General features: G+C 45.1%; 1 protein-coding gene across 1 annotated transcript in view; it reads right to left on the reverse strand.

The window, feature by feature from the left end:
• Window positions 1-25,133, reverse strand: part of IGDCC3 (immunoglobulin superfamily DCC subclass member 3) — a 105,769-nt gene that overhangs the window by 58,949 nt on the left and 21,687 nt on the right. The window contains exon 2 of the mRNA XM_060755612.2: window positions 24,309-24,614. Within this exon, the coding sequence (XP_060611595.2) occupies window positions 24,309-24,614 (306 nt within the window). The remainder of the gene's footprint in view (window positions 1-24,308; window positions 24,615-25,133) is intronic.

Raw genomic sequence — 25,133 nt, forward strand, 5'->3', positions numbered from 1 at the left:
TTTTCCTGCAACTGCGCCCAATTATCTTTCAGTTGCATGGCCGTTTGTGTTCCTAAAAGGCTCTGCTTTGACATCCCCCTTCCATCATCCCAACTGGTTGCAATCATCCAGAAAAAGTAAAGGAAGAAAGCAATCAGAGTCCAGGAAATGGTTGCAGCTCCCAGCTCCCAAAAACAGAACAGAGAGGTGGGGGAAGAGACCCCAAAGTCAAGCCCAAAGGGAGGGGGTGGAGGAGGAGGGGTAGCGAGCCTTTATGCCACAGGAAAACCCAGCCTGAGCGAGAGGTGCATTCCAGCAGGAACAGCAAGGAGGAGGAGGAGGAGGAGGAGGAGGTGTTCCTCTCTCCGGGCAGCAGGCTTTGAAATGTCGGCCATGGCTTTAATTAGCAGCCCTGGGATGAGGATTGTAGCCATGTTCACAGGCTCCGGAGGGAAGCGGAGACAAAGCCCTCGGCCTCCCGGGTCTCAGCAGGAAGGGCCAGATTCCACACTTCTGAAGTCCTCAGACCAGGTTTGAGCTGTTCCATCCTGGTTGGGGAAAAACAGCTTTGCCTCACACAATCCTGGCAGTGACATAAACATGGAAACATTCCATTCTGGAAGCAGTCGGGCATTTGTGTCCAATGGCAGCATATGATTCAAGGTTGTAACAATGGAGACTGCCATTGCACATGGAGAAGCACACATTTGAATACCTTGCATTGTGCCTTGCAGATCCAGGGAAGTCATGCTCTATTCTGCCTTGGTTAAACCATACCTGGAATATTGTATACAATTCTGGGCACCACAATTGAAGAGAGATATTGACAAGCTGGAATGTGTCCAGAGGAGGGCAACTAAAATGATCAAGCCCTACAAGGAGTGGCTTGTTTAGCTTGAAGAAGAGAAGGCTAAGAGAAGTCATAATAGCCATGTATAAATATGTGAGAGGAAGTCATAGGGAGAAGGGAGCAAGCTTGTTTTCTGCTGCCCTGGAGACTAGGATGCAGAACAATGGCTTCAAACTACAAGAAAGGATATTCCATCTGAACATTAGGAAAAACTTCCTGACTGTGAGAGCCATTCAGCAGTGGAACTCTCTGCCCCAGAGTGTGGTGGAGGCTCCTTTTTTGGAAGCTTTTAAACAGAGGCTGGATGGCCATCTGTCGAGGGTGCTTTGAATGCAATTTTCCTGCTTCTTGGCAGAATGGGGTTGGACTGGATAGCCCATGAGGTCTCTTCCAACTCTTTGATTCTATGATTCTATGCAGACTTAGGGATCTCTAGATCAGTGGTTCTCAACCTTCTTAATGTCACGACCCCTTAATACAGTTCCTCGTGTTATGCTGACCCCCAAGCAAAAAAATAGTTATTGCTACTTCATATCTGCAATTTTGCTACTGTTATTAAGTAAATATCTGATATGCAGGATGTATTTTCATCACTGGACCAAATTTGAATACTGGTGGGGTTGGGGGGGATTAATTTTGTCATTTGGGAGTTGTAAATGCTGGGATTTATAGTTCACCTACAATCAAAGAGCATGCTTTACTCCACCAGCAATGGAATTGAAGCAAACTTGGCACACAGAACTCCCATGGCCAACAGAAAATACTGGAAGGGTTAGGTGGACCCTTGAGCTTTGGAGTTGTAGTTCACCTACATCCAGAGTGCACTGTGGACTCAAACAATGATAGATCTGGACCAAACTCGGGATGAATACTCAACATGCCCAAATATGAACACTGGTGGAGTTTTGTGAAAAATAGACTTTGCCATTTGGGAGTTGTAGTTGCTGGGATTTATAGTTCACCTACAATCAGAGAATTATGAACCGCACCAATGATAGAATTGGGCGAAACTTCCCACAGAGAACCCCCATGACCAACAAAAAATGTTGTGTTTACTGATGGTCTTTGGCGACCCCTCTAAAAACCCCTCGCGACCCCTCCAGGGGTCCCGACCCCCAGGTTGAGAACCACTGCTCTAGATGAAACATATTATCTAGATTCATTTCAGTCTAGTTTCAGGCCTGGCTATGGAACAGAAACAGCTGTGGTTGCCTTGGTGGATGACCTCCGCAGAGGGCTAGACAGGGAGTGTGTGTCCCTGTTGGGTTTCCTGGATCTCTCAGCGGTTTTCGATACCATTGAACATGGTACCTTTCTGGGTTGTCTTGCAGGGATGGGACTGGGAGGAACAATGGTCTCATTCCTTCCTGGAGGGTCGTACCCAGAAGGTGGGGCCAGGAGACTGCTGTTTGAACCCCTGGCCATTGTCCTGTGGGGTTCCTCAGGGTTCCATTCTGTCTCCCATGCTGTTTAACATATACACAAACCCGCTGGGAGAGGTCATCCAGAGTTTTGGAGTGTGGTGACACTTAGCTATTTATTTACGTCACTTTTATCCCGCCCATATCAGCCCGAAGGCGACTCAGGATGGTGTACAAATCGGCACAATTAGATGCCATATAAAAATACATACATCGGTTAAAAGCAAAAAAAATCACATGACAATACATTTAAAAACCGTAAAAGCAATAGCAATAAAAATTATAAAAACTATGTCTTCTTGTTAAAATCCTCAACCATTCCATCATCTTAGCTGTTCCTAGATCATATTCCAATTTGAGTTTATGTGGTCATGCTAAAGTTTCAAATGCTTGCTCAAAGAGCTAAGTTGTTACTCCTTTTTGAAAGGTCAGGAGGGAGGGGACCGATCTAATATCCCTAGGCAGGGAGTTCCACAGTCTAGGGGCCACCACTGAGAAGGCGCTGTCTCTCGTCTCTGCCAGACGTGCCTGTGAAGCAGGTGGGATCGAGAGCAGGTCCTCCTCAGATGATCTCAACTTCCTAGAAGGTTCATAGGGAGAGATGCATTCAAATAGATAAGCTGGGCTGGAACCGTTTAGGGCTTTATAGGCTAAATTTATATGCAGATGACACCTAACTTAACTACTCCTTTTCACCTAATGCCAAGGAAGCTTTCCTGACCCTCAACCAGTGCCTGCCATCAGTAATGGACTGGATGAGGGCAAACAGATTGAAATTTAATCCAGACAAGACAAAGGTTCTCCTGGTCAGTTGGAAGATAGATCTTTGGGTGTCCTTAAATTGAAGTTGGATGGGTATCTTCCAAGAGTGCTTCAGCTGCAGACCAAGAGGGTGAGCTAGATGATCTCTGGGGTCCTTTCCAACTTTAGGCGCATGCCCATTTGTTTGCACATCACAATTCATTAACAAGGCAGTACTGCACAAAATCCCATATGCAGCTCTGAATCTGAAGCCACACTTTGTCTTCTCATTATGGGCTCTGTGTGTGGAACCAGTCTGTCTTGAAAAGTGGTGGGGAAAGTGCAGCCCATGGGCTATATGTGACCCTGAGTCCTTTTGTGTGGTCCTAAAGGAACCCCATAAAGATCTCCCCAAAGCATATTTCTCTGGCCTTTTGAAGCTAAAAAAGACCTCCTGATGACCCAACTTGCCAAGAGCTGCAAGAATTTGAGAACCTCTCACATTTTTGATGGTGTTTGAGTCCTCATTGTTGAAGGTCTACAATTTCTCTGATAGCACGGTCTAGGAGTTTGGCACGGTCTAGGAGTGGAGCATAAAGTTCTCAGAGCAACAATTGCAACAATGAAACCTCAAAAAATAAACCTCAAAACCACATATCTCACAAGTCATTAAAAAGGAAGAGCTGAGGAATGACTTCCCTTGCCCTGAAACACTGCAGCAATGGCACGCCATTACGCCACCAAAACCAACCAAGAAAAACAATGCACAATATGCATAAGCACACGTTCGGTGAAAATCCTGACCCCCAACAACATCTAGAACAATTAACTTCCTAATTAGCCAACAAATTACTGTTTTGCCAAAGTAGAGATTAGGTTGTTTAGAAACCCATTAGCAATTTCTGGTGCAATTTCATGCTCTGCTGGTGATGGATAAATCGAGGCTGATTTCGGCTCCCATTCCCATCCCGATTGAGCTGATGGGAAAATGTGCCAGAATGGCTGGAATGGTTTCCTCCTAAGGAGAACTGGAGCAGGACAACCTCTCCGAATAGCAGCAAAAAACAGTAACAAAGGGCAGAAAAATAACGGGCAGAATCCAGTTTGGGTTTTCTGTAAGAACAAGTCACCCCACCAAAGCAGTTGGGCATTTTAGGTTCATCCATACTGTGGAATGAATGCCACCTGACCCAAGTTGAATTTCCAAGGACAAAGGCAATGAGGATAAGGGCAGTTGTAGTTGTATAAGGTTTATAGTCTTCTCTGCTGTAGAGGGCATGTGCCTCAGCAAACGGCAACATTGACAACATCGTAAGACTCCATAGCACTGCAAAAAAAAAAATCCAAGATATCTCCAAGCAATAATAAGGGACGCTCTACCTCTTCCTTGAATTATAGGCAGGCATGTAGCCCGGGGGGGGGGGGGGGGGGGGCTTGAGGGGCTTCAGCCCCCCCCCCCCCCAAATTCCTCAGGGTGGTCCACGAGAAGGCCTTACTGGTACATTATTTAAACTGTTATGTTTATTCATATCATGATCTGATCACCATGCTCAATATATCCAATATGTATGGGGGGTATTGGGATAACGATACAAAAGGTTTGCTAGGGTAGATCTCCCCCCCCCCCCCGAGTCAAACTCAGCACCCCCCAAATCAAAATCCTGGCTACAGGCCTGATTATAGGTGCAACTGGAAGGAAGTTATGATGGATCTGGATTCTGTCAACTGACAGGAATCTCTCCCCAGGAGAGAGAATGCAAACTTCCCTCTCCTCTGTTTGGCTTTCTTTCCCCATTCTCACCCGCATGCTTCCCCCACCCCATTGAGGCAGCTGCATACCAGGCCAAAGAAATCCATGGGTCTATACCCCTAAAGACGGCTTCTAATTGACGCTTGGGTTTGGGAAGGACTCCCTTCTTCTTTGCCTCCTTTGAAGCTCAGCTAATGACAGAATGGCATTCCAGCCCCCTCTCCTTGTTTAGCCCCATTCTCCCTCTTTGCCCATTAAAAAAGGGGTCCCGAAAGCTGACCTTCAGCTGCTGTTGCTTCCAGCTCCAAGTTTCAGCAACTAAGGAAAGGATGCATTTGGAAAGGCACAGAAGGAGAGAAATGGTTTTGGAACCATGCTCCGTATGTTTGCCCTCTTCTTTACGCACTCAAACAAAACCAGTTTGTGGTGCGGCGATCATGATGATGATGACGATGATGCTACATAACAAAATTTGATAAATGTTCTGTTCCTGGTTTGGAAGTGTTATTTCCTGCTTTATTGTACAGTCCTAACTTTGGAAGTAGTTGTACTCCAGAAACTTCATTTTTACGGTCGCCACAAACTAGGCTGCAATTGGTTGAGACTCTAGCCAAGGCATGGGCAAACTTTGGCCCTCCGGATGTTTTGGACTTCAGCCCCCAGCATTCCTAACAGCCTCAGGCCCTTTCCTTTTCCCCCTCAGCCGCTTAAGAGACCCTCACTCTGTGAATACTGTGTGTTGATCAGCTGTGCACCGACCTCCAGACATTAAAAAGATCTCACGCAGTGGCATCTTCCAAGAATGTGGAAGGCCATGGTACTCAGACAATGAGAGATCACCTAAGAAGATTGGTCAGAATGTTGAACTCCCAATGATTTGCATTCTTTTGCGATATCTAGCATTGGATTGGGCATGGTGGGATGATACGGCATTGCAAATGTGAAGCTGTGATCCTATCTATGGCAACTGCATCCAGATGTTTCTTTTTTTTTTCAAGGAATATAAGAAAACAGTTTATTGTAGAAACACATAAAAAGCATATAAAATCAGGAATAAGGAAGATATAAAATCCAAAAATGGTTTAGCAACAGGTGATAACCCATCAGTAATCCAAATGTTCCAGAGGGAACAGCCAGAAATCACAGGTACAGCGTAAATCCACAAGCAAGAAGGTATAACTAGTAAAAACATGAACAAGAGTACATGAACAGGAACATAGAAAGCTTCCAGGGTATTAAATCCAAAAGCAAGGCTTGACTTGAACCAGGAATAAAAGAACTAAGGCTTAGATGCTCACTCTAATGCAGTATTGCCTGAACTGACTTTAAGGTAAAGAACTTGTAGAATCATAGAGTTGGAAGAGACTTCATGGGCCATCCAGACCAACCCCTGCCAAGAAGCAAGAAAATTGCATTTAAAGCACCCCCAACAGATGGCCATCCAACCTCTGTTTAAAAACTTCCAAAGAAGGAGCCCCCCACCACACTCCCAGGCAGAGAGTTCGACTGCTGAATGGCTCTCACAATCAGGAAGATAGTTTAGTTTAGTAGAGATCCATGAAAGCATTACATCTCCCATGAATTTTCTCCACTACTTTCCCATTAAATCTCTCTGATGGACACAATTTTTGTTGATCTCTGTAGCTACAGATGTTTCTTCAGTCTATTAGGAACCATTCCATAAGCATCTATCGCCATAAGTGGATGAAGACATTGAGGTTAACAACAGGCTCAGTTTGGCAGTCTATTGGAGAGCATCTGTGTGGAGTATCAGACTCCAGAGACCTGGATTCAAATCCCCGCTTGACCATTGGAAACACACTGGGTGGCCTTTAGCAAGTTGTCCTCATCCTTAGATAAAAACAAAGGCATCTTCCCCCTGAACAAATATGACTCAGAAAATCCTAATAAAGAAATGACTTGAAGGCATGCAACATTTAGGTTTTTCAATGCCATAATAGGACTGGAGCATTATGTATTCTGGTATTCATGAGGGAATGGTCCTTGAACTCAACTCCCAGCAGATATTGAGGCCCAAAAGAGTTCTTTGGCCCTTCCAGGTTGTATTCTGCAATTCCTCATGTTTACGAACAGTGCGTTTTCTCCCTCTTCGCTCAGCCATCATTTAACTGAGTTTCATCCCTGGTACCTGGATATGAATTTTATAGGGCATAACTAATACCGATCAGCATGCTTGATAAGGAGGTGTCATGAACCAGCGGATGGGGCCAGTTCGTTTATACAGGCTTCAGTTGTCAGAGAGGGAACCACAATGATAGAAAAAGCACAATCCATTGCATGAGGTTTGGGTAGACGGCCAAGTGAAGGAGAAATTGGGGGCTACAGAAGCGCAATAGACCCAAAGGCTGGGCTTTCTCCCCCATTGCTTTTCCACAAGGAGCCCGGTCATTTCATTCCTTTGGGGACTTGGCTTTGACTAATGCCCAAACCCCTCACCCCAAAGGCTTCCTGAGACAGGAGCCAAAGGAGGCGGGTAATGTCTGCCTGTTGGGAGCATTCCAAAGTCACGTTTGCAAGCCTTTCTCTGCGTTCTGCAAAAAGCCGGGGTCAGGGGTCCCGTGCCCCCAGGGGCCAAGGGAGGAGAGCACTGGCGGAGAGGGGGAAGGGAGTGGCCATCTGCTGGGCTGCTTAATGCGGAGGTCACCGCTCTGTCACGCAGCCCGCCAGCCTTTGGCTTGCAGGGCCCCCAAAGCAAGGGGGGCAGCCCCTGGAAGAGAGGCATGATGAAAGCTGAGCCCTGATGCAGGGAGACAAGCCAGCCAGGGGCGGCTAAGTGGAAACAGCCATGGGCCCTGGCCCTTAAAGGAGCCGCATCCCTCCCTCTCCTACCTGACCCATGCATAGAGCACCCTGCCCCCCAAAACTAGTCATAGAATAGAGTTGGAAGAGACTGCATGGGACATCTAGTCCCATGGATGGAAACAGGGTGGGAAACCCTGCCTGAAGTGGATCAGAGCTTTGACTGTGTTTTTGTTTTTCCTGAATGGAAAAACATTCATTATTATTATTATTATTATTATTATTATTATTTGAAACACAACAAGATGAGTCCACAGGAGACGCTCTGCTGGCTGTTGTACTGGATCACACGTCAGACACTTCCCAAGTGTCTAGGACTGTGTGAAGTATCAGCGAATAATGTGTGCAGATCCCAGTAAGGTGGCCTTCTGCAGCTGACAGATGGTAATTTTGTCAGCGCCGATTGTGTTAAAGTGCAGGCCAAGGTCTTTAGGTACTGCACCCAGTGTGCTGATCACCAATGGGACCACCTTATTATTATTATTATTATTATTATTATTATTATTATTATTACCAAGGCTGGATGACTGTCAATTGGGGGTGCTTTGATAGTGTTTTTCCTCAGTGAGTTTTTGTTATGGTTGTTGTTGTTGTTCTTATGAAGGTTGGATGGCCATCTGTTGGGGGTGCTTTCATTGTATTTTTCCTCCAATGATTTCTATTATTGTTGTTATTGTTATATTGTTATTATTATTATTGCAAAGACTGCATCTCCATCTATTGGGGGTGCTTTGATTGTGTTTTTCCTCAATGAATTGTTGTTGTGGTTGTTGTTGTTCTTACAAAGGTTGGATGGCCATCTGTTGGGGTGCTTTCATTGTATTTTTCCTCCATGGATTTCTGTTATTGTTGTTATTGTTATGTTGTTGTTGTTGTTATTGCAAAGACTGTATCTCCATCTATTGGGGGTGCTTTGATTGTGTTTTTCCTCAATGGGTTTTTGTTTTGGTTGTCGTAGTTGTTCTTACAAAGGCTAGATGGCCATCTGTTGGGGGTGCTTTCATTGTATTTTTCCTCAATGGATTTCAGTTGTTATTGTTATATTGTTGTTGTTATTATTATTATTATTATTATTATTATTATTGCAAATACTGCATCTCCATCTATTGGGGGTGCTTTGATTATGTTTTTCCTCAATGAATTGTTGTTGTGGTTGTTGTTATTGTTCTTACAAAGGCTGGATGGCCATCTGTTGGGGGTGCTTTCATTGTATTTTACCTCCATGGATTTCTGTTGTTATTGTTATATTGTTGTTATTATTATTATTGCAAAGACTTCATCTCCATCTATTGGGGGTGCTTTGATTGTGTTTTTCCTCAATGGGTTTTTGTTTTGGTTGTTGTAGTTATTCTTACAAAGGCAAGATGGCCATCTGTTGGGGGTGCTTTCATTGTATTTTTCCTCCACGGATTTCTGTTATTGTTGTTATTGTTGTTGTTGTTGTTGCAAAGACTGCATCTCCATCTACTGGGGGTGCTTTGATTGTGTCTTTCCTCAAGGGGTTTTGTTGTGGTTGTTGTTGTTCTTACAAAGGCTGGATGGCCATCTGTTGGGGTGCTTTCATTGTATTTTTCCTCCATAGACTTCTGTTATTGTTATTGTATTATTATTATTATTATTATTATTATTATTATTATTGCAAAGACTGTATCTCCATCTATTGGGGGTGCTTTGATTGTGTTTTTCCTCAATGGGTTTCTATTGTTGTTGTTGTTGTTGTTGTTGTTACAAAGGCTGGATGGCCATCTGTGAGATATATATATATATACAATATATTCTTTCCCCCCCCCTCTCTCTCTCTATATATATATAATGTGTGTGTGTGTTTGTATATGTATGTGTGTGTATGAGAAATGTTGTTTCTGGCCAATATTTGTATATATATATGTATATAAACATATAAATAATCAAGCTTCACAGAAGGAAAAAAAGGGAGGAGTGGCAGAAAATAGGTTTAATTCAATATAATTAAGATTTTGTCGTTAATTTGCTGACATTTGCCGTGCCAACCAAGCAACAAATCACGAGACAACTCAGGCTCCATCTTTTTTCTCCCTCTTTTTGCAACTCTATGTATAATGCATTCGACAAATAATGGGAACAGGGAAGATTACATTCCGAGCCCTGCAGTGAGTAAATTAAATGTAGGTGCTGCAAAGTAAATTGAAATACATATTGGACTTATTACACTGTCGAGTTTAATAGCCACTGGTGAGCTGGATTGCAGCTGCTGAATATAATCTGTTTCCAATGAAAATAGATGTAGGCTGGAGTTAAAAAAAATTTTTTTTAAAAATCTGATCAGCGATGGCCTTGTTACTAAACCTGGGGGAAATTGAGTAATGATGCAGTAAAGGAAATGTAGCACAAAATAGGTAAAGAAGTAGTACAGTAATATCGGGCTTCTGTAATTGAAGTCTCCCGGAGAAGTCCCACAAGACAAGAGAATGACTTAGGTGACCCCTCGTAGTCCGAGGATGATGGTCCTCTAAGTTCGGTGTCTTGGCAGTGGGTTCGTAGGTGACTGTGGAGCCCTATTCTTGATCTGCATCTTTTTCTGCAGTGAGAGCATTGGTTTCCAGGTGGAAGGCGGTCTCGGTCGGGGTTGGCTTGACGCGCCTTCCTCTTGGCACATTTTTCTCTTTCACCCTCCATTCGTGTCTCTTCAAATTCTGCAGCACTGCTGGTCACAGCTGACCTCCAGCTGAAGCGCTCAAGGGCCAGGGCTTCCCAGTTCTCAGTGTCTATGCCAGAGTTTTTAAGGTTGGCTTTGAGGTCGTCTTTAAATCTCTTTTCCTACCCACCAACATTCCATTTTCCGTTCTTGAGTTCGGAATAGAGTAACTGCTTTGGGAGACGGTGGTCAGGCATCCGGACAATGTGGCCAGTCTAGTGGAGTTGATGGCGGAGGACCATCGCTTCAATGCTAGTGGTCTTTGCTTCTTCCAGCACACTGATGTTTGTCCGCCTGTCTTCCCAAGAGATATGCAGGATTTTCCGGAGGCAGCACTGATGGAATCGTTCCAGGAGTTGCATGTGACATCTGTAGACAGTCCACGTTTCGCAGGCATAGAGCAGGGTTGGGAGGACAATAGCTTTATAAACAAGCACCTTGGTATCCCTACGGATGTCCCAGTCCTCAAACACTCTCTGCTTCATTTGGGAAAATGCTGCACTCGCAGAGCTCAGGCAATGTTGTATTTCGGTGTCGATGTTGACTTTGGTGGAGAGGTGGCTGCCAAGAGAGCGGAAATGATCAACATTTTCTAATGTTACACCATTAAGCTGTATCTCTGGCATTGGAGAGGGGTTGGCTGGTGACTGCTGGAACAGCACTTTGGTTTTCTCGATGTTCAATGACAGGCCGAGCTTCTCGTATGCTTCTGCGAAGGTGTTTAGAGTCGCTTGTAGATTTTCTTCTTAATGCACACAGACGACGTTGTCATCAGCATACTGGAGTTCTATAACAGATGTTGTTGTAACCTTGGTTTACAAGGTATGTATTACATACAATATATTATATTATTAGCATAGTACAATATCAGCATTAAACATTGCTATATTGCACCATACCACAATATTTATTATTTATTTATTTATTTACATCACTTATATCCCGCCCATATCAGCCCGCAGGCGACTCAGGGCAGTCTACATATCGGCACAATTCGATGCCATCAATACGCCCATCATCCGTTTCATCATCTTGGCCGTTCCTGCGTCATTCTCCATCTCAAGCTTGACTATTCCGGGTTTCCGAATGCCTTCTCGAAGAGCCAGGTTTTCACTCTCTTACAAAAGGTCAGGAGGGAGAGGGCTGATCTAATATCCCTAGGCAGGGAGTTCCACAGCCGAGGGGCCACCACAGAGAAGGCCCTGTCTCTCGTCCCCGCCAAGCGTGCTTGCGAAGCAGATAGGATTGAGAGCAGGGCCTCCTCAGATGATCTTAACTTCCTGGAGGGTTTGTAGGAAGAGATGCATTTGGATAGGTAGGCTGGGCCAGAACCATTTAGGGCTTTATAGGCTAAAGCCAGCACTTTGAATTGGGCCCGGTAGCAAACTGGCAGCCAGTGGAGCTGGTGCAGCAGAGGAGTTGTGTGCTCCCTGAGCGCCGCTCCTGTTAGCAACCTGGCTGCTGCACGCTGGACCATTTGAAGCTTCCAGGCCGTCTTCAAAGGCAACCCCACGTAGAGCGCGTTGCAGTAATCTATGCGGGATGTAACCAGAGCGTGGACTACCATGGCCAAGTCAGACTTCCCAAGGTATGGGCGCAGCTGGCGCACAAGTTTTAATTGTGCAAAAGCTCCCCTGACCACCACCGAAACCTAATATCATATCATATTATTATTATTATTATTATTATTATTATTATTATTATTATATTGCATTATATTGTGTTCAAGGGGACCACAACTGGAAAGCACAGAAGGACTTTCAGTTTAGTGTAGTGAGAGACGGATTGTTTTTCTGGCACGAATGGCAATAGAAGGTACCCATAAGGCTGCATGAAAACGAACATGACACCCTTGTCCTAAACAGCTAACAACTCGTTGGCTTCCCAAACCTCCCAGGAAGGGAGACAACTTTCTGCATTACCACCCTTCCCTTTCCTCCCGTCCCATCTCTAGAGAATGACTTTGACGCTTTACACAAGGCTAGTTATTTTGTTCTTTGGGCCTCTTTGGGGATGGAATTAGGGAGACGGGGAAGGGGTGTATTGTTGCAGAGCTGCCCCTCACACAAAATAAATCCTTTATGCATGGATTTAAAAAAAAAACAGAAGGGAGAGACTTAGTGCTTTCAGATTTATTCTCCGGTGCTCTCCAGTGACCTTGCGCGACCTCCATTACTCAGGAATCCTCCAGAGGAATCCTTAAAAGGCTGCCTCGCAATTATGGACCTTCAGGCTCATTTGTTTGCTCAGGGCAGGGTGGTCTCATACATCCGGACCCCCACTCTTCTCCCTCCCCAAGTCCTTGGTAAAGGGAGGGGGAAAAGCCCTGCTGAAATTATGATCATCATCATTATCCCTCTCCGCTTAAAATTGCAAATCCTCCTCTTTTTTTTGCAAAGACCGGAGACCCTTCTCAGCTTTGTGAATGCAGCAGCTTGGGGTTCCCAGCCCTGGATCTCTACCCAGAACAACGGGGTTCATCTGCATGATAAAACTGAAGCCTGCCCCTCTTGAGAAGGCTTCTAGTGTGGTGAGAACCTGGGAAGGAAGGAAGAAAAGGAGGAGAGGAGCGCTCTTTCGGAGACATCTGCTTCCTGAAGTTCCAGCAGGAAAACAAGAGAGAAAAGGAGGGAAGGAGGGAGGGTGATCGCAGATGATGGATGGGTCTGAAAAATATGTCATTCTGGGGGAATTGGGAGCTGTGGGTGGGATTTTCCAGTTGGAGATGGAGAAAATGTAAGGGATAATTGGTGACTCTGCTCTAGTCATGGTGATCCTGAACTGAACCTATCCTTGGGTTTATCTTCGCCAGATATGTTCCAAAAAGGTTCATCTGAAGCTATTCATTTATCGTGTCAGGAGCAAACCAAAACAGTTGTGTTGCATTAAAAACAAACAAACAAAATACAAAGTTTGCAGACTTGGTATTCTATTAGATATCCTTTGACTGGCCACTTGGAGTGCCTCTGGTGTTGCTGCAAGAAGGTCCTCCATTGTGCATGTGGCAGGGCTCAGGTTGCATTGCAGTAGGTGGTCTGTGGTTTGCTCTTCTCCACACTCACATGTCATGGATTCCACTTTGTGCCCCCATTTCTTAAGGTTGGCTCTGCATCTTGTGGTGCCAGAGCGCAGTTTGTTCAGCGCCTTCCAAGTTGCCCAGTTTTCTATGTGCCCAAGATGGGGGGCAATGCCTGGCTCGAGAGCAGTACATGTGAAAAAGATCTTGGAGTCCTCGTGGACAACAAGTTAAACATGAGCCAGCAATGTGATGTGGCGGCAAAAAAAGCCAATGGGATTTTGGCCTGCATCAATAGGAACATAGTGTCTAGATCTAGAGAAGTCATGCTACCCCTCTATTCTGCTTTGGTTAGACCACACCTGGAATATTGTGTTCAATTCTGGGCACCACAATTGAAGAGGGATATTGACAAGCTGGAATGTGTCCAGAGGAGAGCGACTAAAATGATCAAGGGTCTGGAGAACAAGCCCTATGAGGAGCGGCTTAAGGAGCTGGGCATGTTTAGCCTGAAGAAGAGAAGGCTGAGAGGAGATATGATAGCCATGTATAAATATGTGAGAGGAAGCCACAGGGAGGAGGGAGCAAGCTTGTTTTCTGCTTCCCTGAAGACTAGGACGCGGAACAATGGCTTCAAACTACAAGAAAGGAGATTCCATCTGAACATGAGGAAGAACTTCCTGACTGTGGGAGCCGTTCAGCAGTGGAACTCTCTGCCCCGGAGTGTGGTGGAGGCTCCTTCTTTGGAAGCTTTTAAATAGAGGCTGGATGGCCATCTGTCACGGGTGATTTGAATGCAATATTCTTGTTTCTTGGTAGGGAGTTGGACTGGATGGCCCATGAGGTCTCTTCCAACTCTTTGACTCTATGATTCTATCAGCCATTGATTGAGGTTCTGGGTTTGATCCTGCCACTTTTGGACTCTCGCTTGCTGAGATGTTACAGCAAATGTCTCTGTAGATCTTAGAAAACTATTTCTTGATTTAAGTCGTTGACGTGCTGGCTGATACCCAAACAAGGGATGAGCTGGAGATGTCACTGCCTTGGTCCTTTCACTATTGGCTGCTACTTCCTGGTGGATGTCAATGTAATTTCTCCATTGGTGAAGGAGAAGATGATGAAGGAGGAGGAGGAAAGGAAGAAGAAAAGGAGGAGAAGGAGAGGAAGAAAAAGAAGAAGAGGAGGAGGAGGAGGAGGAGGAGAGGAAGAAGAAGAAAAGGAGGAGGAGGAGGGAAGGAGGAGGAGAAGAGAACGAAGAGGTGATGAGGGAAAAGGAGAAAAGGAGGAGGAGAGGGAGGAGGAGGAGGAAAAAAAGAAGAAGAGGAAGAATGGTGATGATGATTACATTTTTCTTCTACTAATATTATTCTTATGCCTGCAGGGTTTTGAATCTAAACAGTAGAAATGCAATCCTAAAATTTAGCAAAATAGTATTTCTTGGTCCCAAATAAAGAGAGTTTCTGCATTTTTGAGCACTTGGGGTAAACACAGAAATCGGTCCCCCATTAGAGGCACAACTGCTACTTTTTAATGGCACATTCAAACTTCACAGAGGCAACTTGTGCGCGGCTGGACAATGAACAAGACTGAGAACCACTTCACGCTCCACAATGGCCCAGAAGTTCTGAGTAAACCCTAATTTTTTTTCCCTTTTGGACAAAGTCACCCATTGCCAGTCCTTCCTTTATCCCCTATTGTAAGTGGGCCGGGTTTGTCTGCCTTGGATTCAAATGAAGTGTTTGGCATGGACGGTGAGTACCTACGGCCCCACTGTCAAAACGTCACTCTCGCTCCTCATAACGCAAGCCCTCCTCACCCCTTCTCTCGATATACACACACAGCAATTGTGGGGATTATTTTTTCCCCTCCCCTTTTCTTTTTGCTCCATAGGAACAAGTGGGTCGGGTTTTGGAGAGAAAAGAGCTGCAGTCAAAAGAGCGTCTCGTAATTATGCGCCACGGTGAAGAAATGCGTTATTTGTCTGTCCCTTCCAGCCCCGGAGCTATTATTGTCACTGGCAAGAGGCCAGAGTTATGCAGCGATTCCGTGCGCTGACACACTGCTGCCGAGTTCTTTCTTTTTTACACAAACCCAAACACAATGCGCTGCAAAATACCACGTATGTGTCCCACATAAACATCCTAATGATGCCTTATCTGGATCATATAGAGTCGAGCTCCCAGTGTCTCCCAAAGGCTGGAAGAGGTTTCGGAATACCGTTTCCATCATTCTCAGCCACTGTGAGGATGATAGGAGTTGTAATCAAAACAACGCTTGACAGCTTTAGCATCTTGAAAGACTAAGTAATTTCTGGACATATAAATAAAAACATCAGCTGAAATACCAGCTAACACGGGAGATTGCAACCAGAAGATTCTGGCAGAGGTCCAAGCCATGAGAGATCAGTTCAAGCAGATTTTCGTAGGAGTTAAAGATGAAACGATAGTGCAGGTCCATAGCCGGAAAAAAAACTTCGAAGTGGGGTGGGTATGAGGGGTGAGAGGAAGTCATAGGGAGGAGGGAGCAGGCTTGTTTTCTGCTGCCCTGGAGACTAGGACTTTCTGCTGCCCTGGAGACCTGCTGCCCAGGTCTCAGCGGTGGCCGGGAGAGCTTTTGCACAATTAAAACTTGTGCACCAGTTGCGCCCATTCCTTGGGAAGTCTGATCTGGCCACAGTGGTCCACGCTCTTGTTACATCCCGAATAGACTACTGCAACGGACTCTACGTGGGGTTGCCCTTGAATACGGTTTGGAAACTTCAACTGATCCAGCAAGCGGCAGCCAGGCTGCTCACTGGGGCAACATACAGAGAGCACACCACCCCTCTGTTGTGTCAGCTCCACTGGCTGCCGGTTCAGTTCCGAGCCCAATTCAAGGTGCTGGTTTTGACCTACAAAACCCTGTACAGTTCCGGTCCAGCGTATCTATCCGAACGTATCTCCCTCTACGTCCCACCACAGAATTTAAGATCATCTGAGGGGGCCCTGCTATCGACTTCACCACTTTCCCAAGTGAGGCTGGTGGGGACGAGGAGCAGGGCCTTCTCAGTGGTGGTCCCTCACCTGTGGAACTCACTCCCAGTGGATATCAGGGCATCGACATCACTCCTGTCCTTTAGGAGGAAGGTAAAGATGTGGTTGTGGGACCAGGCCTTCGGGCAACCTGCTAACTAGGAAGGACAACCAGACAAATAGGATCGGCAGGACTGATAAATGTGGACTGATAAATGTGGAAGGAAACTCTAAACTATGAGATAGCGAACATTGACTGGCAATAAGAAGGAATTGGTTTGTATCAGTTTGTATGAAATTTTATTGGTTTTATTGGTTTTTAGCAGGCTTAAATGTAATGTATTGTTGTTGTTTGCTAATTTGCGTTATTCTGTTTTATTGTTGTTGTATGTTACGGGCATCGAATTGTGCCTTGGATGTGTAAGCCGCCCTGAGTCCCCTTCGGGGTGAGAAGGGCGGGGTAAAAGTAAACCAAATAAATAAAAATAAATAGGACATGGAGCAATGGCTTCAAACTACATGAAAGAAAAGGAATTCCACCTGAACATGAGGAAGACCTTCCTAACTGTAAGGAGAGCTGTTCAGCAGTGGAATTCTCTGCCCCAGAGTGTGGTGGAGGCACCTTCTTTGGAGGTTTTTAAGCAGAGGCCGGATAGCCATCTGTCGCAGTGGGGAGAGGGCAGACTTTGAATGCAATTTAATAATAATAATAATAATAATAATAATAATAATAAACTTTATTTATACACCACCACCATCTCCCCAAAGGGGACTTGGGGCGGCTTACATGAGGCCACACCCATCAATACAGAAACACAAAATAACATAAAAACACAACAGAAAATGAACATAAAATACAAAAATACAAAATGTAAATATACAACGCAACAATTTAAAACATTAAACCACTAAAAATGAACACAGTGGGCAGGGCCAGTTCAAAGATTAAAATTTTAAAACACTGGGAGACAGGGCAGCGTAAAATATCAGGAAAGGGATCGGGGAGATAAGGTAAGAGTTCATTGCATAAACCAGAGAATAAAGTGCTTCTGAGGACATTTTACGCAGAGTTTGGATTATAATACAGTACATTCAGTCACTGAAGGCACATTGGAACAGCCAAGTTTTCAGGCTCCTCCTAAAGATTTCCAGAGTTGCCTAATATCTCTGGGGAGTGAATTCCAGAGCCAAGGGGCCACCACAGAGAAGGCCATCTCTCTCACCCCCACAAGTCGTGCTTGCGATGAAGGTGGGAGTGAGAAGGGCCTCTCCGGAAGATCGAAGAGGTTGCATGGGTTTGTAGACGGAAATGCGGTCACACAGGTAGGGGGGTCCCAAACCGTTTAGGGCTTTGTAGGTCAAAACCTGCACCTTGAATTGCTTATTGGTAGAATGGGGTTGGACTGGATGGCCCATGAGGTCTCTTCCAACTCTATGATTTTATAAGAACTTTGTTAAGGAATGGGAACTATCTTTGAACTTTGTGGGAAGAAGGGAAAGTGTTTTAGAATAGGCTCCATAATTTTGGCTTTGTTAGAATTTTTTATTGTAATTTTTCCATGATGATTCTTGTGCTAGGGAGAAGAATGGGTGAGTGTTTTACTGGGAAGGAAGGGCAAGGTTGTTTATGAATGTCTTCAATCCAAAGGATGGGAGGTTACCGTAATAGTGTAATGGAGAACACCTATTGTAGACACTGTTCTGAAGTGTATGTGTTTTATGTATACACATATATGTGTAGATTTTGGGAGGGGAAGGGAGGGGAAGCAATCATACCAATGTATTGTCGAAGGCTTTCATGGCCTGAATCACTGGGTTGTTGTAGGTTTTTTCGAGCTATATGGCCATGTTCTAGAGGCATTCTCTCCTGATGTTTCGCCTGCATCTATGGCAAGCAACACTACCTCTGAGGATGCAGATGAAATGTCAGGAGATAATGCCTCTAGAACATGGCCATATAGCCCAAAAAAACCTAAAACAACCCAATCATACCCAGGTCAGCAGGATGGAGAATCCATTCCTGGATTGGTATCATTTTAGGAGCTCTCCAAGGTACTGATCCTATCCAGAAACCAGTTTCAGCACCACGGAGAACTATTCTAAAACCTTGATGAAAACCTGGAATGGATCCATCCCCAACAAGGGACCCACAAACCACCCTAGCCTCCAGATGTCGCTGACAACAACTTCCATTATTCCATAATATTGAGCTATGGTAGTTAAAGTGGTGCCAAACTGCATTGATTCCACAATCTAGATGTGCCCAAAATTGCACAGTTGGGGTCCAACCCTGGGATGTCTTGTCTTTAAGATCAGGCATCCTCTATGAGCCGATGCTCATCCTTGCTTTCTTGCAAATGAAAAATCATGGATTTTATTTTGATTTGCAACTGGGATTCGTGCCCCTTCCTTCCTTCTTTCTATCCTCCCTTCCTTCTTTCTATCTTCCCTTCCTTCCTTCTTTCTGTCCTCCCTTCCCTTCCCTTCCTTCTTCCCTTCTCTTCTTCCCTTGCATCCATTTTTCTTCCTTTGGCAGTTACAGCCTGCTCTGCTTTTCCTTGAGGCTGTATTTTACTCACACAAACCTCATTGCCATCCCTTGCTCTCTGGCCTGGCAATGAACTTGTTGCCATGGCAGGGGTTTAAGTATGCACTGCAATGCTTCAAATGGGTTTCCAAAGCCACACTGGCTTTCAGGAAAACCCCATCAAAAGATTATTTCTCACAACAAAAAGAAACCAGGTTTCAGCATTGCTGGCTTTCCTATAGAGGAGTGGACAAAGTATGAGCCTTAGACCCACACTTTTGTATCCCAACACTCCTCTAAACATCTGAACTTAAAAGAAATTGAAATATTTGGGAGTGGGAGGGGTCGCATCTGTGGTTCCTATTTTATTTTATTGTAGAGTGTGACGCAAATGTTACTCAAATGACCCACAACCTTGGGGTCCCTTTTTTGTTGCAAAAGAAAAACTTGCATAAGAACCTAAAATGGTCCCAAAGAGTGCCCTTCCTAGTGCCGCAACTCCTTAATACAGTTCCTCATGTTGTGGTGACCCCCAACCATAAAATTATCTTCATTGCTACATTATAACTGAAATTTTGCTACTGTTATGAATCATAATGTAAATATCTGATATGCATGTTGTATTTTCATTCACTGGACCAAATGGTACAGCCACATCACGACATCCATCAAAGACTAGGAATAAAAGCTGTCAGTAAGAAAATACAGGAAGCAAGACTACGGTGGTATGGCCACATCATGAGAAGAGAACCAACATCAGTGGCACAAGCAGTACTGCATTTGGAGATTGCAGGACAACAGCCACAACCATGTGGACAAAGGTAAAAAAAAAAGATGGATGGACATCACCAACGAAGACCTACATGCTGCTAACCTGAGACCGGAGGAGGCCCTGTGGAAACGGCAGTCACAATGGGAAAATGGCATAGAAAAAAGAAGAGAGACAAGAATAAATAGAGAGATAGAAAGATAGAAATAGAAAGAGATAGAGAGATAGTAATAGAGATAGAAATAGAGAGAGAGAGAGAGAGAGAGAGAGACAGAAAGACAGACAGACAGAGGGTGAGTGGATGAATGGATGGACATTTGGCTTGACACTTCTTCACCATGTGCCAAATGATATCCTTCAAAGACTAGGAATAAAAGCAGTCAGCAAGAAAATACAGGATGCAAGACTATGATAGTACGGCCACATCATGAGAAGAGAACCAACATCAGTTGCTCAATCAGCACTGCATTTGGAGATTGCATGACAACAGCCACAACCATGTGGACAAAGGTCCAAGAAAAGATGGATGGACATCACCAATGAAGATCTGCGTGCTGCTAACCTGAGACCTGAGGAGGCCCTGTGGAAACGGCAGTCACAATGCTCACTATTCCATTGGGAGAATGGCATAGGAAGAAGAAGAGAGACAAGGATAAACAGAGAGCTAGAAAGATATAGATAGAAAGAGATAGAGATATAGAAAGAGAGAAAGAGAGAGAGAGAGAGAGAGAAGGTGAATGGATGGATGGATGATGGATGGACATTTGGCTTGAAACTTCTTCACCATGTGCCAAATGATGACATCCATCAAAGACTAGGAATAAAAGCGGTCAACAAGAAAATACAGGAAGCAAGACGATGGTGGTACAGCCACATCATGAGAAGAGAACCAACATCAGTAGCTCAAGCAGCACTTAATTTGGAGATTGCAGGATGACAGCCTTGACCACGTGGAAGGGGAAGGGGAAGGGGAAGGGGAAGGGGGAGAAGGAGAAGGAGAAAGAGGAGAAGGAGAAGGAGGAGAAGGAGGAGAAGGAGAAGGAGGAGAAGGAGGAGAAGGAGAATGTGGTGGTTCCTTAGAAGTCTCAGACAGTATAATCTCTGCTGGGCCCTCTTCACCAACACTATTCCATGTCAGATCTTCCTTAACAGTAGCACCCAGGGTCTTAAAACTGGCCACCCACTCCACTTGGCCCCCATTTATTACCAAGGGCTGGATTCCTGGTCTGTTCGTTCTGTAGTCTACTATGAACTCCTTGATCTTACTGATGTTAAGAACCAGATTATTGTCCCTGTACCATGAAAACACCTGAAATCTTGTTTTGCATGTTTACTATTCATATTTTCAAAAGGAGGCAGCAATGCCAGCGCTGCCACCAATCTGTTCTAGAACCCTCCCTGCCTTAGTTTGCAATGAAAGCAAAACAAAAAAATCCTTGCTCTTCTTGGGCCTCTGGTCACAATGAAATCATTCTAGTCGCCTCCGCAGCCATTGTTCCCTTCCTGTGATCTGTTAAAATGGAGCCATTGAGCTCAGTGACAACCTCCAGCATCAAAGGGATGTGAAAGGAGGGAGGAGGAGGAGAGAGGAAAGGAGGAGAGCGGGAATACTCTTGGCCTTGACAAAGAGGTGTTGCCTCTTTGAGAAAGTCGACAGCCCTATGGAAGTACCCTGACTTCATTTCTGGAAGGGAAAAAAGCAAGTTGGATAGGAAAATACAGCCCTTAAGCAGCGCAGGGTGGGAGCTAGTTTTATAACTCTTTCCTTACTAAGACAAGGACAACATCCGAGCAATATATTGGTTTTGGTGCTGATACAGGGTGAATCCACACTGAAGAATGAATGTGGTTTGACCCCACTTGCAGTACCATGGTTCTATTCTATAGAATCATGGGAGTTGTAGCCTGGAGAGGCACCACCACTCCTGGCTAGAGAAGGCTGCTGCAGACCTTGCAAAACTACAACTCCCATCATTCCATACCATTGAGCCATAGCAGTTCAAGGGTCCTAAAAGTCAAACTATGTATGCATATATATTTGTACCCACCAAGGCTGTTGCTAGGTAAAGTGTCCATCTATGATATCACCGGATGGGCTATTTCTGGGTGAAGTGCCCTCTGTGATGCCCTGAGAAGGTAGGGAAGGGAAGGCAGGAAAGAAGGAACCACAAAGAGAGCCAAGGTGCCCTCCAGGCATTGTGAAGTAGGCCCTCTCAGAGCTGGAGAAGGGGAAAAGGAGAGAGAAGGGAAGGGAAGGGAAGGGAAGGGAAGGGAAGGGAAGGGAAGGGAAGGGAAGGGAAGGGAAGGGAAGGGAAGGGAAGGGAAGGGAAGGGAAAGGAAAGGAAAGGAAAGGAAAGGAAAGGAAAGGAAAGGAAAGGAAAGGAAAGGAAAGGAAAGGAAAGGAGGAAAGTATGAGGTAAGGGGGAAAGAAAAAGAAGAGATGAAAGCGGCAGGGCAACAGTCCCTCTGACAACCAGGAAATGCCAGGGTTTTTCCCCAAAAGAAGGTTCTCCAACGCCTTCCTGGTCAAGGAAACACAGCCTTGAATAACCCACTCTACATGGCCACCTCTCATTCCTCTTCTGATAGTAGAAACCTGCAATGCCCCAGGAAAGAGCAAAAGGCCTAGTCTGTTTGCACCCCTGCTTTCAAAGCAAGAAAAACCAAAGGACACTGGAGGAAAGGAGAGAATGTGTCACAAGAAAAATGGTGCCAATTGTGCCTCAGCCGGGAGGCTCTTAAAAATGCTGGCCCTGCAAAGTCCAGCAAGCCTTCTGCCTCCATCCCTCTCAAGAATCCTTCGCCGTCTCCCAGGCTCCCGTAAAGCAGGCAGCCTCTTGCTTCTTTTTTCCAGTGGTGCTCCATTCAAGCCACTACACAAAGGGAAACAAAGGGCGCAGGCGAAAGGGGAGCCTGCTTTGAGCGGAGCTGAAGAGGCCATCTGCTCCAGCCGTCACGGCTGAGGCTGGGAACCGGGACGGTCCCAGGTTCTGACGGAAGCCCAGCCACTTAGCAAGCCACCCGAAGGCCGAGGCACAGCTGACCGCCCCGCCTCCTCGCCCCATTTGCAACAACCAAGACGGCTGCTTTTATTAAAACGCAGATTGAAAACAAGGTCATGTTGAAAGCCTCTCCTTCCCTGCCTTGAAGCAGCGGATGCTACAGAGAGAGGACTGTCATCATCACTATCATCACCATCACCAACATCACCATTATAGCCATCATCACCATCACCAGCATCATCACCACCATCATCATAATTATCACCCTCATCATGATCTCCATTATCATCATCATCTTCGTCACTATCATAAACACCATCACCAACATCACCATTATCACCATCATTATCATGACCATCATCTCCACCACCGTCATCATTGCCATCATCAACACCAACATCACAATTATTATCACCATCATCAACACCATCTCCCTCATCATCATCACTATCATCACTACCATGACCATCATCACCACCAACATCACAATTATCATCACCTTCACCCTCATCATCATCACTATCATGACTACCATCATCACCATCAACATCACAATTATCCTCACCATCACCTTCACCCTCGCCCTCATCATCATCCCCATCATGATTATCATCATCACTATTATTATTATCACCGTTATCATCACCATCACCATTATCACCATCATCATCATTACCCTGGCAGACATTGTTAGGTAATGTGGTATTTAGATAATTCCCTGCCAAAGAGTTCTAGCAGAAAGGGGACTGGAACTATAATTCCCATCTTTCAGAAGCCCTTTGTTAAATGGCTCCGCCTACCGAAGGTGGTTCTTTTTGGCAAATTGTAGGCATAGCAACTGATACCTTCCATTTTAATATGCTGCTGAAATCTGCTCCAGTTTTTGATCCAAGTTTGAAAGGAAAACACCGGGGGTAGTTTTCAGCACTTTGGATAGCTCCTTTAAAATAATGCAGTTGGCCCTACATAATTGCTAAGGTCAGGGGGATGGGCCCCACAAAAGAAGGGGAAACCACTAATTTTTGAATCCAAAACAATATCTGCCTAGAGATCTCTAGGTCTTCTAGTGTGACTATAGTCAACCTCTACCAGAAGTTGACCACAGAGATGGTGACGATGGCAAAAATGTTATTTCTTTATTTCCGGCCTCTCCTCAAGGCAAGGTACAACATAGTTAAAGCACATAGATAAGCACACAAAACCTTCAGACACATATTTTGAAAGATGTAGACATCACATTCAAAGACATCCAAGCTGTGCTGGAGAAACAAGAGATTCCTATAGAGACTATGTCAATCAAATCCTACAGAGAATACTGAGGAAGAAAAGGAAGAGGAGGAGGAGGAGGTAGAAAAAGTGGAAGAAGTGAAGAAGAAGAGGTAGAGGAAAAGGAGGAAGAAGAGGAAGAGGAAGATGATGATGAAGAAAAAGAAGATGAAGAGGAAGAAGAGGAAGAACTGGAAAAAGAGAAAGAATAAGAGGAGGAAGAAGAGGACAAAAAGTGGAAGAAGAGGAGGAGGAGGAGGAGGAAGTGGTAGAGGAAGAGGAGGAAGAAGAGAAAGAAGAAGAGGTAGAAGAAAAGGAGGAAGAAGAGGAAGAAGAGCAGGAAGAGGAAGAAGTGGAAGAAAAAGAGGAGGAAAAAGAAGGATAGAGGAGGAGGAGGAGGAAAAAAGAGGAGGAAGAAGAGGAACAACAACAAGAAGGAGATTATTTGCCAAATCCAACCAAAACTGATAAGGCAAACTTACTTGCAGCCTGGATCCTGGCCTTGCGGCTCACCACCAACCCAAAGCGATTCCGGGCCATGCAATCATACTCGGCCTCATCGGAAGACCCATCGTCCTTAAGCTTCTGGAAGTGGGCAAAGTAGAGCGAGCCATTCGCGAGCGTGAAGGAGCCTTCGCTGTCCACCATCCGCACCCCATTCTTGCGCCAGGTGATACTGACGGGAGGGATGCCTTCCACTAGGCAATCCAAGGCCAGAGGCTGCTCCTGGACCGCTGTATGGTCACTGGGCTCTAAAGTGAAGGTGAGCTCCGTTGAATGGCCGAGGCCTGGAAAACAGGCAGGAAAGAGAAAGAACAAGTCATTCTAATGGGCATGCACTTGTGGTGCAAATGTACTGTCAATCGAAGGCAGTTTGACACTACTTGAAACACCATGGCTCAATGCTATGGAATCCTAAGAGCTGGAGTTTGGTGAAGCACTACCAAAGAAGGCTAAAGACCTTCTTTGCTCAAGTGTGTGTCTATACCACATTCATCCCATGTCTTCCCACTTTGAAATGGGACTCCCAGACATGATAATAGAAAGAATGAGTATTACACTATGTAACACAATGTTGAGCCTGGGTTATAAATGCCATTCCCTAATTGGCTCTATCCTTTAAAAACATGGGAAAAGTTTATTCAACTGCACAAACTTTGTTTTTGTGGGAGGGACGTCCTGCAATAGCACATTTTGCTCTAGTTCTCCAGTGAATATCTCATCGTTGAATCTCTACCAATCCAACCTAGTTTGTGGCAGCCACAAAAAACAACCAAGTTACTTTGAACTACTTTCAAAGTAAGGAA

The sequence above is a fragment of the Anolis sagrei genome, chromosome 9, assembly GCF_037176765.1.
Source record: "Anolis sagrei isolate rAnoSag1 chromosome 9, rAnoSag1.mat, whole genome shotgun sequence".
Lineage (NCBI taxonomy): Eukaryota > Metazoa > Chordata > Lepidosauria > Squamata > Dactyloidae > Anolis > Anolis sagrei.